General features: G+C 32.5%; 1 protein-coding gene across 1 annotated transcript in view; it reads left to right on the forward strand.

Annotated features, from left to right (window-relative positions):
- The first annotated feature begins 8,705 nt into the window (after positions 1 to 8,705).
- The window catches only part of LOC149422951 (opsin, ultraviolet-sensitive-like), a 117,591-nt gene continuing 107,815 nt past the window's right edge, over positions 8,706 to 18,481 (forward strand). The window contains exon 1 of the mRNA XM_089633028.1: positions 8,706 to 9,025. Coding sequence (XP_089489154.1) covers positions 8,706 to 9,025 — 320 coding nt within the window. The remainder of the gene's footprint in view (positions 9,026 to 18,481) is intronic.

Here is an 18,481-nt window from a genome sequence, read left to right on the forward strand (position 1 = left end):
TATTAAGACACAGCATAAAGTTATATTGAAACAAATTAAATAAATAACAAAGAGCTATTAAGACACAGCATAAAGGCATATTAAAATAAAATAAAGAAATAACATAGAGCTATTAAGACACAGCATAAAGTTAAAGCCCAGCTACACTACTCGCGAAGTTGATCGAATACGATAGTGTGGGCACGAACTTCACTTCGCTTCGGGCAACTTCGCTTCGCTTCGCCCGACTTCCGATTGTTGTCGGTAAATGCGCCCGAGTTAAAGGACTCGAGTCCGAGAGACTGAGTTGGACTGAGTTACTCGCGAAGTTGCACGAGTGTGTGGGCACGCACTTCGAACTTCGGCTAACTTCGTCGAGGACTTCGTCGAAGCGTCGAAGCGAGTAGTGTAGCTGACACTTTATATTGAAACAAATTAAATAAATAAAAAAGAGCTATTAAGACACAGTATAAAGGAATATTAAAATAAAACAAAGAAAAACAAAGAGCTATTAAGACCAGCATAAAGGAATATTAAAACAAATTAAATAAATAACAAAAAGCTATTAATACACAGCATTAAGGCATGTTAAAATAAAATAAATAAATAACAAAGAGCTATTAAGACCAGCATAAAGTTATATTGAAACAAATTAAATAAATAACAATATTAAGACACAGCATAAAGTCATATTAAAATAAAATAAAGAAATAACAAAGAGCTATTAAGACCAGCATAAAGTAATATTAAAACAAATTAAAGAAATAACAAAGAGCTATTAAGACACAGCATAAAGGCATATTATTTTTTAACTGATTTATTTATTATATTTTTTCTGGCATGCATTCAGAAATTCTACCTATTAATGACATATTTAATTAATTAAATATTTTTTGAAGTGAAACTTCTTTACGTGCGTCATGCAATTTCGAGGACCGGAGTAAAACCGACTCATGACCGTCACGAAAAACCGTGATCATTTCGCTATAGGAGCCTAGCCAATATTATATACCTAGTTTAGGTCACTCTCCAAACTCAGCTTCACGGTCTAGAGGCAGAGCGCCCGACTCTCGTCGTGAAGAACCGAGGTTCGATCCCCGCTTTTACTATTTTTTTTCATTTTCTGATTTTTTTAATACGAGGAAAAGTGATAAAATGCTCTTGTGCTGCGACTTTTAGATATTTTACTATATGAGGTTTTGGTCGAAATATAGCTTACAAATCGAGCCGGTAGAGTCGCTTGGTATTTTGATTAATTATTTTTATTTTGAATCATTAAAATTACTAATCAAGGCCGATAACGCGACTAATTACCCTCGCAGACGTGCGTGACAAGTTTTTTTAGCAGCCGTAAGTGAGTTTTTCAAAATTTAGAAATGTTTTTCAAATTCAGACTCCATACGGGTATGAGACTGTTAAAACACGATAGATCTTTTCCAAAACGGACAAATATACGGAAATATTTTGAAAAACGACAGATATGACTTCACACTGCCGATATATCTTCGATTCGACCCTATATAAAGCGTTAACGAGACGTTATGTGATAGGAGTGAACGTTGTATACGCGGTTCTCGTCGCGCGAGATACCTCTCCTCGCGGTCTAGAGGTAGAGCGTTCGACACTCGTTATGCAGGACCCGGGTTCGAATCCCATATTTTTATAACTTTTAATTTTTTTATCACATGCTACTTATAAATATGTCAATATTAGGAATCTAGTTAAACGTTCATTTGTTAACAACACGCCTATAAATAAATTTATGCTTTTTAAAACTATAATGTACAGCATTCTGAATAATAATAAAATGAAATAAAAAGAGAGAGAGAAGAACACTAAAAGTTTCACTTCCGTCGTGCGTAGGCTTGCCACACACTGTATTTTTTTTAAGATAACGTCTGTACATTAGCCAAGCCGAAACGGTAATTTTATTAAATAGCTTGGATAGAAAAAAAACAACAAAGTATGTTCTGAAAATTATTAAAAGCACCTTTTATTCGGTTATTTAATATATTATAGGTTTGAAAAAAAAAACATTGTATCTATGCTACTTTAGACACTTGTCGTGAGATTTTAGCCCTATTTTAAACAAGACGTCTTTCAGTAAATATTTTCAAAATTTAAGCTTAATTATAATCATTTTTAAATTAAACAAAGACTTTGTATATAACCACGATTATTTTATTATTTTATATATCGACCGCTTTCGCGTTGGTAAAAACCAAGGTTCATCAGGATATAATAATAACTAATATTAATATTATATCGAAACCGGTCACCATGTAAAATAATAAAAGTTCGTGTGATATACAAATTGTTTGTTTCATTTCAAAATAAAATGTAACTAACTAACCATCACCCCGTTTACTTGCAGGGGTAGGCAGATAGGAAGGACCGCTAAACAACTCGGCCTTTACAAAAACACTTCTTGCCTCATTCACATTCATACATCGTCATATATTTTTCTCTTGACATGGCCCGACTGAAGTAACTGATTCACTTGATCGTGCCTTGTTGTCTTCAGGCGTCCCCGACTTCTGCTACCATTCGCATTCTCGTCATATATTCTCCTTACACTCCTATCTTCACTTACTCCCTCTACATGGCCAAACCATCTAAGCGTCCATTTCTTAAACTTATTCGTTATGCTTACATCAGCCACATTTCTCACACAATCATACATGATTTTACCACACAAGCCTCAGGGATCGTTTATATAGTTTAATCATTATATTTTTTTATATTAGCGCACTCCCTCTAACTTTCGGATTTACATATCTTCCTTTCAAACCATCTTCTTCTCCTTTTTGAATGTTTACTACATACTCGCACAGCAATAATTTGTTCTCTTAATATTACCTACAACACACATGCAAGCATTTCAATGTCTTGCGTCATTGCGAGATTATTTTCCCCATACGCATAACATGACTACCTACATACATAATCTTACGTAAGAAGATTTTGTAACAAAAGTTTTTCTATCTGGAGGAGTGTTTCTTAACTTTTTTTAAATCAGGTAACACTTTCGATGCAAGAAAAAATTGTAGAGCACCGAAATCGAGGGGGGTGGCTAGAGAAATTGTGATAAAATAACCAGTTCCTCAGGGAAATAAATTTAAAATTATTATTTCATATATCTATATTGAAAAAGCTAAAATATCTAAAAAAAGAAGCTAAACCACTTTTTGACCTTGCTCTGAAAGAGCTGAGTTGGTAACACTGTATATATTCATAAAAATGAAACAGTTATAAAATATTGATTTAAAAAAAAAAAAATTTTATATATGAATATAATGATATTTTCCTTGTGATTTGAACGACACAGACAGCTCGGCATTGCCTTGAATTAAACAAAATTATATTTTTCTTTACATGTATGTACAGGGTTTTCCAATAAGAGGTGTTATTTTGAATAGCCCGCTATTTCGGTAGGTGTTACATTTGAAGGTGTCATTTTTTGACATTTGACAAGTAGAAACTATAAAAATGTAACGATACGCGCTTCAACAATGCGTCGAAATTATTAAAATTCACTTGAGTGAATCAAATGCAAATCATCTTGAGTGATGAGGCCCATTTCCACCTCGGTGGCTTCGTCAACAAGCAAAATTGTCGCATCTGGGGCTCGGAAAACCCAAGAGTTATTGTTGAAAAGCCTCTCTATTCTCAAAGTGTGACTGTTTGCTGAGGTTTATGGTCCGGTGGAGTCATTGTACCTTACTTTTTCGAAAATGGGTCTGGAGCAACAGTTACAGTGGATGGATTGCGCTATCGAGAGATGATTAATGTTTTTTTATGGCCGGAATTGGATGGTATTGATCTGGACAACGTTTACTTTCAACAAGACGGCGCTACGTGCCACACAAGCAACGAAATCATTGATCTTTTACGATTGAATATCAAAATCACACCTCTTATTGGAAAACCCTGTAGAAATAAAATGAGGCGAAAAACATTTAATGTGATACCTGACCTTGTTGGGTTTCGCAGATTTCAGCGATATTAGTATAATATTTTTATAGTACTCTCAATTCTTCGTCTTAATTGGTAGATAAGTCGTTATCGTCCCTTAATTTCTATATTGGTTATTGTTAAGAAACCGAGTTTACACAAATATGAACTTTAAAACTGTAAGGACAAGTAGAAGCACCTGCTACAATTGCGCGGAGCACCTGTGTTGCTTAAGAACCACTGATCTAAAGGCATACCACAGACAAAACCGTTGAACCCTTCCCAGTCTCCCATATACTATACAATAGAAAGATAGGTTATGGTTACAGTTGAACTTCTAAGTCATACTACCACCAGAAAACAGTCTGCTTGATCAAAGAAGCAATCACTCAGCCATTTCGGAATCACTTACATAAGCCCTTTCATGTTATAAAACACAATTATCCAATGTATTTTTCTTGCAATAAAGTGATTGGTATCGCTACTACAGTCACGAAGTTTATGTAACATTTAGCTAATACTATTAGCTGTAGGCTGATTTTACCGCCTATAAAACAAATTGCTTGTTTACCATAGACAAGTCCATCGTTCCTCAACATGTTTTGTGTCGCGACCCCCTTACAGACTAAAAAATTAAAATTTTTAAACCTTACGACCTCTTCACTACATATTGTAATGTTTATCAAAGTTTTCCATGATTAGCGTAAAAACAATAATTTGTTGAATGGGAAAGACTCACAACCAACTAATTGAAATATCGGCTTATAAACTTTTAAAACAGAATTTTATTTCTCAATTTTAGATATCTTTTGGTACGGTGTGAATACGGAAGCTTAGTAACGGAAATTGAAATGGTTTCACGGAAATGAAAAGACAGTGGTAATTCAACCCAAATTTGAAAAGGGGTATAAAGTCATTAAAGACCTATAAATATAACCTAACGTAACGTTAATATTTATTAAAGGTAAACATATGTTTACAAGACAAGGTTTTATGCAAAACACAAAGGATAACAAATTATTGTAACTAATTATTATTAGCCTGAAACACAAATATAAATTGAAAAAATCTTCCGATAAAAAATAAATGCTGCCGACGGGTATTGAACCCGCACTTTGTGATTCAAAATTCAAAATTCAAAAAACATTTATTGCACAAAAATACAGAGTACAAAGGGTATAGCTTATAGGTTACATCCTATTTCTTCCAGCTAACCCAACAAACACACCTTATATTACATAATCCAGCAAATGCATGTTAACAAATGTATGTAAATAAAAAACAGAGGTATTTAATTTACGTAAGGTACTCATTTTAAGTGTAGTGACATTTGTTTAAAAGAAATTTTTTTAGTGATGATTTAAATTTGAGTATGTCGGTTATTTGTTTGATGCTACGTGGAAGGTTGTTATATACTTTAATGGCCATGTAGTGTGGTCCTTTTTGAAATATAGTTTTGTTTGCTTTTGGGATTAATAAGTTTTCTGTGAACCTTGTAGCGTGTTTATGTGTTGAGTTTTTTTGTGGGAACTTTTCTGGAGATGATCGAACTAACGGGCATAACTCCACTGTCAGAAGTTTGAGATTTTTAAAAATTGGTCTACATGAATCCCGGTGATCAGAGTTTGTAATTTTTCGTATGCACCTCTTTTGGACGATAAAAACATCTTTGGCGTTTACTGAGTTTGAGATTGATTTTGAGATTTTATATTTTTTATATTTTCCCGGAAGATTTTTTCAATTTAGTTTCAGGCTAGTAATAATTTGCTAACGTAACGTATTTAACCCAGTTTGTTTTCAACAAACTGTTGAGTGTTGAATTGCCACTGTTCTGAGTTGCCCAGTTACCTTTAGAAATATTGATCCCATTTGTCACTTGTTACTTGTGAGAAAAGGAAAGATTTCTCTTCTACGTTGGCTTTAAAATCTAAATATAAAAATAGTCCATTATCACTTGAAAATAATTTATTGAGGTGTGTTTCAAATTATAAATTATTAAAACCTTTTAGTGTAAAACGAACATAACCGTGCGTCGCATTAATTAATTAACAAATCTTTAGTTGTACGTTTTTTAGACGTATTTAGTCCGAAGGAATTTTTATATAATACTAGATTATTACTTGATAACATTATTTAATATAATATTTCGTAAGCGTGATTTTTTTGTTTTTGGTTTTTCAACTTGCGAAGCCCCCTATACCTACATCAAAATGATAATTCATCACCATCACATCCATAACAAGTCCAACAAAAATCAGGTCTAAACTAAGAACTTACCTTTTTAAGCTGCCATACCCTTAAATTAAATATACCATTCCTGAAATAAAGTCCAGTTATATTCAATTTTCCAATTATGTTCTAAATCCTGTATCTAAATTTCGCTAATAAACAATTAGATAATGATAATCAAGTGTTAATCTCAAGTGACCTACCAGGTAAGTATTGAACTGTATATTATCTCCATAAATAGTTAGTAATAACATAGATCACTGTAGAAATGTATTATAAGTTTGTACAGCGCCCTTGAGGTGATTTTGCACAAAAACGGCGCTATACAAGTCATCCAATTATTATTATTATTATATTTAAAAAGTTATATAAAGTCATGGAAAGTGATGAAACAAAAACTTTATTAACTGGGTTAAGTAGGTTAGGATAGGTTAGGTTAGGTTAGGTTAAAAAGAAAATTTCACCGTTTTTAATGACTTTATATCACTTTTTAAAAGTGTGTTGAATAGTCACTGTGTTGAGTTAGCATGGAACCGTGTAAAACATGGGGATGAAATTTAAAATTTGGAGTAGCTAATAAGGTGGCAAGAACAATAATTGAATAAGAGAAGAAAATGATTAACCAATGACCCCCAGCTTGAGAAACGTTGGCCTAGTATAAGAATTGTAGAGTACGCAGCCCGATCAAATACGTTCGTTAGCTTAACTTCAAAATATATGTTTCCAGCTGAAAAAATCAGATGTAGACAGTAATTTCCCCTTTATTTTGAAAATATGTGCAGAATTACACTAAGCACCTAAATTCTACTTTAAGGGATGGGAAAAAGGAAGGGTGATTTTCCGAATTTCGTACACAGAAAGCTTCTTTGTGTTTTGAAAGTTAGGTGGGCAAAAATGTATTAAATAGTATAATATTCGTTTCCGTTTCAGAATGGTGATCGTGTTGGATACTGCCTTTTTATTCCGCTGGAGTTCGCATGATCCTGGATCCTTCAAATATCTGTCAAATTGGAATAATCAATATTAGGGTGCCTATACCGCCTACCTGCCTGAAGAAAGTTTGAAAAAGAATTGTCACTAAGATAGTGACGTTTCTTTGGAGAAATTGAAAAACTATTAATTTGAAAATTTAAAAAAAATTGCCCAATATATATGGTATATAATTCAATAGGTACGTATTTAAGTACCTACTAGCAAATCTTATGATTTCGAAGGAAATTTTGGTTTAATGATCTCGGTCTAATTGTAATAGAAAAAAATCCAAAAACTGTCGAAATTGTCGAACTTGTGGATTTATAATTAGTAAAGTAATCACCATTTTGCTTATGTTAATTAAATTATTAGTATAATACCTGTGGGTAAATCAAATTATTTTTAACATAAGGCTAACCGGTTTCAGCATAATTACAACATATTTCACGCGTCTTCATCGGGACATATATATAATATATTCGTATGCCCTAATTGATTGGCGTTTTACTTTTATAGTGTCATCTAAAACGTTTTATTACAAATTAACTTAATAGAATTAATGTGTCTTTACACATCTTCCAAGACTATTTCATTTGTACATGCGTGATTCCCTCTGCATGATTTTGAAAGAAATATCCCCGAGGGATGCAGCTACGTAGAAGTTTTCGAGTTTGGGGTGGCTTTTTAAGGGAAGCGCGCAGGGAGGAACGGGAGTCTCAAGCCTGGCATCAGTACGACGGGAACTTTCGCCGCGGAGAGAAGCGCTCGCTGCGGAAGCTTTCTACGAGAACGTTAAACATCGCGCAAACATATTTAATTTGAAAAGTTTCCATCTCGTAAATTCGCTATCTAAATTTTTTATAATAATTACTTGTTTTAACTCCTTAATTAGTGTTGGCGTTTATAAATATTCAGGTTATTTCTACGATTATTTTCGGAAATAAATAAATTATCAACACAACTTTATCGAAAACGTGTTTTTTAAGAGTGGTAAAGTTTTTCGCTCAATCAAAATGATTCCGAAAAAAATTGTGTGGTGTCTATGGATTATGTCATTAAATAGTTTATGTTGTTGCGGTCGAAGTGAACATCAGAAATTCATGTCCGTTCCGAAAATACACTCGAAGTCACTACGCGGACGCTCGCAAGTCAATCAAAAATACATATCGTCTCAAGAAATTAGTGATTTTAACACATTTAAAAACGTAAAAACAAATAAATATGAAAAGCAATTGTTGATAAACACAACTAAACAAGACACATATCCAATCAACAAGCACCTCCGAAATGTTCGCAGGTTTAGAAGGGGGGTTTTGATTAATCACACAAGCGATAGATTACTGATTTTTAGTCCCTACAAACAATTAAATCTATCAAGAAAGGGTCGTGCGGCACGCCATACAGCACTTGTAGAAACTGACAGTAATTTATATAGGGAAAGGAATTCACCACTGAATCATTACAATGAAGACGGTACGGTGAGGAACAGTTTATATAATTATAGCGATCACAAAGACACGGAAGTTAATCAAGAGAAGAATGGACAAGATACCCAGAAGCAGAATCCGGTCATGAGCAACAGGCACATCTGGGTCAAGGAGCAAGACCATTCTGCCCCTTCTCCCACCAGCTCCAGCTTCAACGGGAGTGAAGCGACTAATGATAATGAGACATTCAATGCTCTGGTGGAGCGGTTTAAGCGGATGTATCCCATATCCCTGTGGAAGGAGAGCGGCTGGTTCGAGGAGGATTACCTGTACATCATCAACGCTCATTGGTTGCAGTTCCCGCCACCCTCGAAAGCTTCTCACTACACGTTGGCGGTGGTTTATATTTTCGTTCTGACTGCAGGAATCTCGGGCAATGCTCTTGTAATATTCATGTTTTTCAAGTGAGTATTTTTAACATATTTCAATTGACTATTATTATAAGTTGAATTGACTGATATATACAACAGTAGATGTTATTACAACAGATTAAAATATATTTTAATATATAGAAAAAGGAATAATACAATAAGTGTCTCGTGGGCATGTTTCGTGATCTAAATATGCCCAATTTGGGCCTATATTTCCATATAAAACGGTGTTTACTTTTTGTGTATAGTTTTCTTCTTTGTTTAATGTTTTACTATAACGTCGGTTGACTCGAGTCAAAATATAATAATTCCCAGGAGCCCAGTAAATCAAAAAAAATAAAATATTCACTGCTGCACGAAGTCAGTAGCGGTAATAGTGAATTAAATAATAAATTCATGTTTGAGCAATTTTTTATGAAAAAAAAATTAATAACTATATTTAAAAATTTAATAATATTTCTAATAATAATAATCGAATAATGCCAATAACCTGTTGAGTGGTCACATCAGTAATCTAGAAATCTTAGAATAACATTCCTTTTATGTTCCTGATCACTTTACTAGAACGCGACCATTAAGTTATAGTACTAATTACTAATCCACCATTTTATTGCACGGAGAAAAATCACAAACATTAAATGTTGCTAATTTATTAAGAATATCTTTAAATTATTCATAGGCCGTTTAAAAACGGAATTGCAAGCACTTAACGAATGAATTGATAGGGTTTTCCAAGAAACTTTTAGTAAATTACAAATGTATTATCACTATAATAAAATTATGAAACTTATAATATCTCCGCAATTCGTTATTGTATTGGGTTTTCCAATAAGAGGTGTTATTTTATTATGTATATAAATTAAATTTTTATTTATTTTATATACATAAACACACATTTGCCACAAACTACACATCACTTCTTGTCATTTTCTTATCACTTTTTATTTTTTTATTATGTATATAAATTAAAAATGACAGCTTCAAAAGTAACATCTACCGAAATAGCGGTCTATTTAAAATAACAGCTCTTATTGGAAAACCCTGTATATCATCAAGGAATATACTCGTATGCAGGTGCATAGACACATGTTCCGTTATATTGGGAATTTACTAAAAGTTTATCAGGAAACGGCCTGGATACCAATAATAAGGAAAGATTTTTAATAAATTCAGAATACCCGCACATTTTCCTCAGTGTACAAACCTGTAAAAATGACCGTGCTCTTGTCAAATTGAATACGAAACTGTAAAAAACAATATATTTTTTTGTCATTATAAACATTCAAGGCACAAATCAAAATAATTTGGAAAACACATAATAGTCCAGTAACTATGTACATCAGACCTTGCGTCAAATCTGATAGTTCTGATTTTTTTGTTAGTTGTTAATGATGTTAGCCCAATCAATAATCCAAATCTCCGGCCTCGAGCGCCAAACTTTTTTTTTTCTACCCTTCTTCAGTTTTTGACGATTTTAACCCTGAAGGACTAGTTATTTTTAACTATAACCATCTCGTATATAGTCAACTTTTTTTTCAAAATAAACTAAATTTGCTACAATTTGAGCCTAGAATCGTCTTTGTAGACTCAATAGTTTAAAAAAAACGCACATTTACAATTTACCAACTTTTTCCAACTCGGAAATTTTTCGAAATATTTAAATTTTTTTAATATTCCAATGGACGCAAAAGAGGTGTGAGGGGACCCACAGATGGACCACCCTCCCACATTTTTTTTCTCATTTCTAGCGCTGTTATTCGTGTTAAACTATCTAAAATCATGTCTAAACGGTTAATGACCATAAACCCCCTCCATTCCTCTCTATCCATGCCAAAAATTTAGAATAGGATCATATTTATAAAGAAATATTGTTCTGCTCCCTTTAATTTTTATGTGGGGATCTGATGAAAGAAAATGAGAGTAAATAAATACTATTTAAATTTCAATTATTAAAAAAATATTCAAAATTGAAATTTAAAATAAGTTAAGATAATAAGTTAAGAAAAACAGAAGAAGATTTAATTTAATTTTACCTTCTTGAAATGTCCCGGTTGAGCGTCGTCGGTTCCTCCACTGGAAAAACCTGCAGCAGGACGTTGATGTCTTCTGTGAGATCTGTACACGATTCATATCAAAATTTCCGAAATTTAAAAAGATGTATTTTGGAAACTATTAAGTCTATAGAGACGGTTCTAAGCTAGAATTGTAGCAAAGTTAGTTTATTTTGAAAACGTGCAAAACAATGGCGACAAGGTTACTAGACTATAAAGAGTTGTATTTATTCTATTGTGTTTTTCTAAAACATATCTTAAAAAATACCAATAAATATTATGAAATTATACCACAAACAAACCACAAGGCCGTAAAACAAGACTGAAATAAAGAAAAAACATATGAAATACTAACAAAATGATTTATTCGGTGCTGTCATTCGACCGAAACATAAATATAGATTGATTCAGAATGGCACTAGTGTCCGGGGACGAAAGCTCCCCCTCTCTGAAACAAAAAATAATAATGGAATATTTTTTGATGGATGCTCTATGTAGTTATTAACTCCATTATGGATACAAAATAAAATTCAAAAGAACCAGTAGCAGCTCGTGAGTTTTAAGGTTTGAGTGAAAAACTTTTTTTTTCAAACAATCCCTCTCTTCAAGAGGCAAGAGAAAGAAATGAAATATAGAAACAAAAATGTTGGTTAACGAATAAAATGTTAAAAGTTAATTTTAACAAAAAACTCGTACCTCGGCAAGTCCAGTGCGTGGTTATTACTGGGATAGTTAAGGCAGATAACTTATGAGATGTTAATATTATTATATACAGGATGTTAAGGAACGTACTTGACTTACTATCATTCTTTCCTGACTTTATTTGGAGAAAAAAATTTACGTTAAATTTTAATCTCCGATGACATTTATATATTTTTTTCATAAGAAAATCAGTAGTAAATGGACGGCTATGGGGAATGTGAGGAGTTGGTCGGTTACTCGACAGAGTGACCAGTAATGATACGTGGAAGAATTTTAAAAAATATTTTTGAAAAACAAAATAAAAAATTTTGAAAAAATGTCACCGCAGCAACATCTTTTAACTATCTAACTAACCATCACGCCGTTTCCCCGCAGGAGTAGGCAGAGAGGATGGACCGCCAAACCACTCTTGGTACACACTTCTTGCCTCATTCACATTACATCGTCTCGTACATACTCTTCTATTATTCTGATTCTTGACATGGCCCGACTCGAGTATCTGATTCAATTGATCGTGCCATGTCTTCCTCGGGCGTCCCCGACTTCTGCTACCATTCGCATTTACATCGTATATCCTCCTTACACTCCTTTCTTCGCTAATTCGATCAAAATGCCCAAACCATCTAAGCGTCCCTTTCTTAATCTTACTCATTACGCTTATATCAGCCTTGCACTCTTTGCGGATCTCCACATTCCTCACACGATCATACATGGTTTTACTACACATACGCCTCAGGGATCTCATTTCAACGGCATTCAATCTACTTTCATCCTTTCTTTGCCAGTTCCATGCCTCACTTCCAAACATCAGGGTAGGTACCGGCACTCCATTGTGGACTGCTAACTTCGCTTCTTTGGACAAATTTTCGTTAGCGCCAACTGCGTTCAGTCCTCTATTAATGGAGTTACTCTTTACAATATCTACAATATCTCTGTCAGCCTTTCCATCTCTCTTAAACATACTTCCTAAATACACAAACTCATCCACCTGCTCCAAGTATTCCTCATTCACAGCTATATTGCACACTGTTTTCGTACTTTCTCTTTCAAACACCCTTACTTTAGACTTACTTACATTCATCATTAACTCATTCTTCATGCATACTTCGTTCATCCTAGACACGAGAGACTTTAGATCATCCATACTATTAGCAATCAGCACCGCATCATCAGCATACAACAGGCAACATACTTACATAATTACATATTTTAATTTAAATAATGTCAGGAATCAATGGTCAACGTAAGTCAAGTACGTCTCTTAACACCCTGTATACACAATACACATAGTTAGAAATATACCTACAAATAGTTACAAATAGGTAAGAGTAGCGTACTCCCTGGAAAAATCACGAGATATTATCATTGTGGGATTTGTAAAGCAGGTATTTATTTACTAAAATATTTTCCTCAGTATCATTTTCTTTCAAAAGAAGAAGTTTACCTTTCGAATGTCAGTAAAATAAAATTACGACATCTGTTACAAATCTAAATAAAACAATACACATTTAAAACATAGAAATGATTATTCAAATAAAATAATTTTAGTACCTTCTTTATTGCTTGTCTGATAGGATTTTTAAGTATCCGTTCCAATTTAAAAAAATAAATGATTATTGAATTTGAATAATTTTACACTTTACACAGGAATATGCAGGAATATTATGAATTTATTTTTATTTATTTATTTATTCAAACGCCATAAAATGGCTTTTACAATACAGTGATAATCGAATTACAAGCTTACACTAGTACACAGGATAATAATAGCTATACATTATTGCAATGATGCAGTTATTAATATAAGTGCAGTAAGACAATGCATAATTCAAAAGAAATATATATACCAGTGTAACAATAGTTGAACTAATTAATACTAGGCTTGTATAAGACCTGTCATAAGACGAAGTATGAGGTGTCGATGATAATAGTCAGTAGTTAATATGAAATAAATTCCATTAAGGCATAGAACGCTCTAGTTAACAGAGAATATTCTGTCAGAGTATTAATATGTACTAGCAGTTAAAAACCCGCTCCGCGGGTTTTTGCTGCTAGGCCCTGCGGGCGGCACTTCTTGCACGGCACTGATATTAACTGTTATGGTACCTAATATAATTTGCTCATAGGAGACTTGCAGTGCTTAAATATGTGTTACAACCGTCAATGTCTATAAGTTGAATCAATATCGTATAGTTTGTCACAACAATTAAAGATAGTTATAACAAAGTTGACTGAAATAATAGATTATTACATATTGATTAATTGTACCCGTGTTTATGGATAAAAGGAGGGTAATTGTGCAATGAGATTAACAGTCGGTTTAATTAAAAGGTGTAAATTTTACTCCAACTGGTGGTAATTCTTTACCTAAAACTGTTACTGTATCTAATAAAGTTTAAAGTTAGAATATATATACACCTTCATCAGGAGAGTAAAAATCTATATATAAAGGTAGATTATTACAATATAGCGCCCCTGAGGTGATATCTCACAAAAGCGGCGCTATGCAAATTGTCCAATTAATAAATAAATATAATGTTTACATTTTATTATGTACGTATGCGTTGATATACAATGGAAATAGATAAAATAATGTTATCCTATTAAACTTTATTTTATTAAAAAACAAATAACTTTTTTAACATCACTTTATTATATACAAACAATACATGTTTCATTAACGAAGTATACACCGAAGTCAAAAATTAAATATAGATTACAATTGGTAAAAAGAAGTGGAAGGAGGGGGGAGGGGTAAGAGTAGGCTGGGTTTATAAGAATTAGGAATTACAATATGAAAGACCAGTTAAGCGGGAAAATATTTAAAAGAGAGTTTATAAAAAAAATCTTGTTAATTATATCTACTTTTATAAACATGTTCTCTTATTTCTAAAATTTCGAAATTATTTATTTGTGATGCTTTATATCCTGTGTGAAGTATTTTAAGACCTGAACAAAAAAATTGCATAAAACCATAAAACAATATATTCATAAGACAAATAACATTTAATAACGGTTATTCTAATAAATTGAAAGTTGAAATACTAAATAAAAAATTAAACATATTCTCTTCAAACGGTATTTTTACCCTATTTCTTAAGATATAAATAAACAATCAGGATTAAAGCATCGCAAATAAATAATTTTTAAATTTTAGAAATTATAAAACATGTCAATATAAAATCAGATATAATTAATAAGCAAAAAAAATTATAAATAATAATGAAAAATGCCATTGCAAAGTTTAAATAAACTTCCAGAAGAAATCTTCTTATGAAACGCTTAATGGTCAAGTAATTTTGCATATTTAAATATTCGCGCCAGTTATTTGGTTAGTTTTTACACCGCCAGAGGTGCGCTCTGTGTCGGGCCAGCTATTGCCGGCCATATTGAATGAACGCGTGCTTTTTTCGTCAAACGTCAAACGTAATCACGTAATTGTGGATAATTTTCACTGTAATTTAATTAATCCAATGGATTATAAACTTTCTAAAACATATTTTCTTCGATATTATGCAAAAATAATATGAAGAGAAACGATATTTTTGAAGAAATATCGTATTACATGTGGCGATTCTTTTTCAGTATGAAATCGTGTCTTAATTTTTAATGTCTTATTTTTTTTGTATCCAGTCGCCTGCAAACCGAAATGAACCTTACGGTTGCTTAAAATTGAGGGGCAGATTGGTATTTTTTGCCTGCAGACCCCCAATGCAGAATTTATCCGAATCACATAATATGAATTTGACCAATCAGAGGGCCTACATCGTCCAGACGCTGGGACAATAATACTATCAGATTAAAAAAAGTGACTTGTTAACATGTATTAACGCCGATAAATGGAAATTTTCCACCTAATATCTTTTTTTACAGCATTTAGTCATAACCCACGAAATATTGAAATATATTAATATAAATACGGGTATTGGGAGGGTCAAAGAGTAAGTTAGAGGGTCAATACGTATTCATAGGTCGATGGTGTTCATAAATCAAATTATTTTTTAAGCTGACTGAAGTCTGTCTGATATAAAAAAATGCAATATTCGCATATGCCATATCTTCTTTATCTCAATTTCAAAAATATTGCTTTTCGTGATATGCTAAACCATAATATTAAATGACAGTCAGTCAGCCAGATAATTTAATTTTCCTTATTCTTTCTTGCCGTGACAGGAGAAAAGCGTTTTCATTGGATGGAATGAGATGGAAGCACTATTCCCAAACAATGGTAACTTGTACCTACTATGTATCCCCTTAACCCATTGGCATACTAATTTTTACCTAAACATGCGTTCCAAAAATACTAATTTATTTCACGCTATTTGATTGACAGAATGCTCCTCTTTTTCAAAGAAACTAAAATATGCCGTTTTACCGACAAAGTCAATAATGCTTTAGTCAATATTATTTAGTAATAAAAAAATCACTTCAAAACCGTTAAACGGTGTTTTTGTTACACATTGTACAAAGACTGTACAATGTATTTTTCGTATTATTACAAATAAAAAAATTCAAATAACTTGTAATGTTTTTAATACCACTTTTTTTATATATTTTTAAAACATAAAACTAACCGGTTTCGGTTCATCTTGAACATTCTTTGCGTTATATAAAAAACACGTTAAATCAATAACAGAGTTGCTGTGTATTTATACTCGTAGATAAGATAGAATAGGGAGAGAGAACATCAAATTTGGTGGGGGTCGAGAGGGAGGTAGTTGTGATTTTGGTGGAGGGGAGGCGTATATGTTAAAAATGGGGCAATTTGACAAGTCTAATTGTTTTAGAAAAATTCATTTTATTTATTGTAGGTATTTTTATTTACAGGGATTCTAGATTCTACAAACGTAAACATATCCCATTTCTGTGCATCACATCTATACCCGAGGATTTATTAAAAAGAATGATCTTTATCTATTAGGTGTGTTGCAAATTCTGAAAAACCTACGCTATTTAGGCTCCTCAAGTGTTCAACCACCCTCGTTTGAACATTTCTTTCAGTTTTACCTATGTAAAATGGTGGGCAATCATTAAATTTCTTTTTTTGTCCTTTATTTAATCAAAAGTTTGCCTAGGTTTATTATTAGTATAAAAAGTGGCTTTAATTTCTGTTGGAAATTTTGAAACACGATACGAAGAAAAATTATCAATGAATAAAACTGTACTTATTATTATTATTCCCAAACCGCTAAATAATTTAATATTTACTAGTAGGTACATATTTCATTAAAAAATCATTGCCCGTTACATTTTCAACCAGTAAACAACCTGTTTTATTTTTATACGAAAGGCTTTGTTATTGCGGAATTTCTCTCGAGACATATTATATTTAAATTTGTTGGTGAAATTAGTAGACTAGTAATTTTTTTGTTTGTTATATATATGATAATCTAATATTTATAAGACCAGGTTGTTTATGCATAGCACCAAAGATGACAAACTATCATAAGCAATAATTATTCGCCTAAAATACCCAAACAAATAAAATAAATCTCGCCGACGGGATTTATATTATTTTTTTTATTTAAATTTGTAAGGTTGTCACATTCACTGTCGTTTATCAATTGAATAAAAATTTCACCGCGTTTTTTAGTAAGACCGCAGAAGATAGATAGTACGTGCAAATAATAATTCACCCCACTATCATGATAGGGGAACTCCCTAATAAGTTTTTTTATTATTTTTTTTATTATTTTAATATAGATCATAGTTACATTAATACATACATATTTTGCAAAATATAATATTTAGGTACATAATTGGTCATGTATACCTTATCAGAAAAGAGGAGCTCTTGGACCTGATAAGGGAGCCACGATTCTTACTTAGATTCAATGTTATAATATTATGTTATGTGTAAAATATAAATATATACATATATATTTTTATAATATAAGTTTTTTTGGAAAAAAGTTTGATTTTATTTATTTGTTCTTGTTGGTTCGTAATACATCGCAATTCGGAAGGGAGATTATTGTAGTTTTTTATTATATATTTTTAAGTGTATTTTTATTTCGCCTTAAATGTTGAGTGACATCTGTGTGTACTTGTCAACACTTTTTCTGCTATTACACAAATGTCGTAAAAATTATAATTTTATTTTGAACTCCGCAAGTTTATGGGTGTAGCTATAGCCACCGCGGTATGGAGTGCGTGTTTTGGATACGAAAGAAACGCAGTCGCCAGATCACGGCAGCAGATATACCAATGGGTTAATAACAAACGTGTTTTAAAATTTATACCACTAATAAACAACCATAGCAACATAAGACCGTAGGTCCATTACGCCTGGCCGCGCGCCCAATATTGTCTAATCCCACTTTATTTTAGAGATTTGATTGTCCGCGGGTCGTATATTTTTGTTCGCGGTTGCTTCACTTACGTCGGATTACGATTCTGGCTTTATTTTAGGGTTTTTTCTCATATTAACGCTGGAATAGTACGCCACGCCCATCGTCGGCCGACCGGAGACCGATGGTCCTCGTACACAGCGCGCAGTGAATCGCGTGGCACTATTGCTCTTCATTCATTCCCTACATATTATTACCGCAAGCTACCGTTGTGCGCGTGACACTATTTCCATGGTTGTTTATCATCCGTGTAAAATTCAAAACGCGACTATTATTATTAAATTTTATAAAAAATGGTAAATAATCATTAACAATATATTCATGGTAGTATTATTATTATTAATTGATTTATTAATTAATTTCAACGCCCTGGTGGGCTTTTACAT

This window comes from Hesperophylax consimilis, chromosome 6 (genome assembly GCF_061612785.1).
Source record: "Hesperophylax consimilis isolate HC1 chromosome 6, BYU_Hcon_1.0, whole genome shotgun sequence".
NCBI lineage: Eukaryota > Metazoa > Arthropoda > Insecta > Trichoptera > Limnephilidae > Hesperophylax > Hesperophylax consimilis.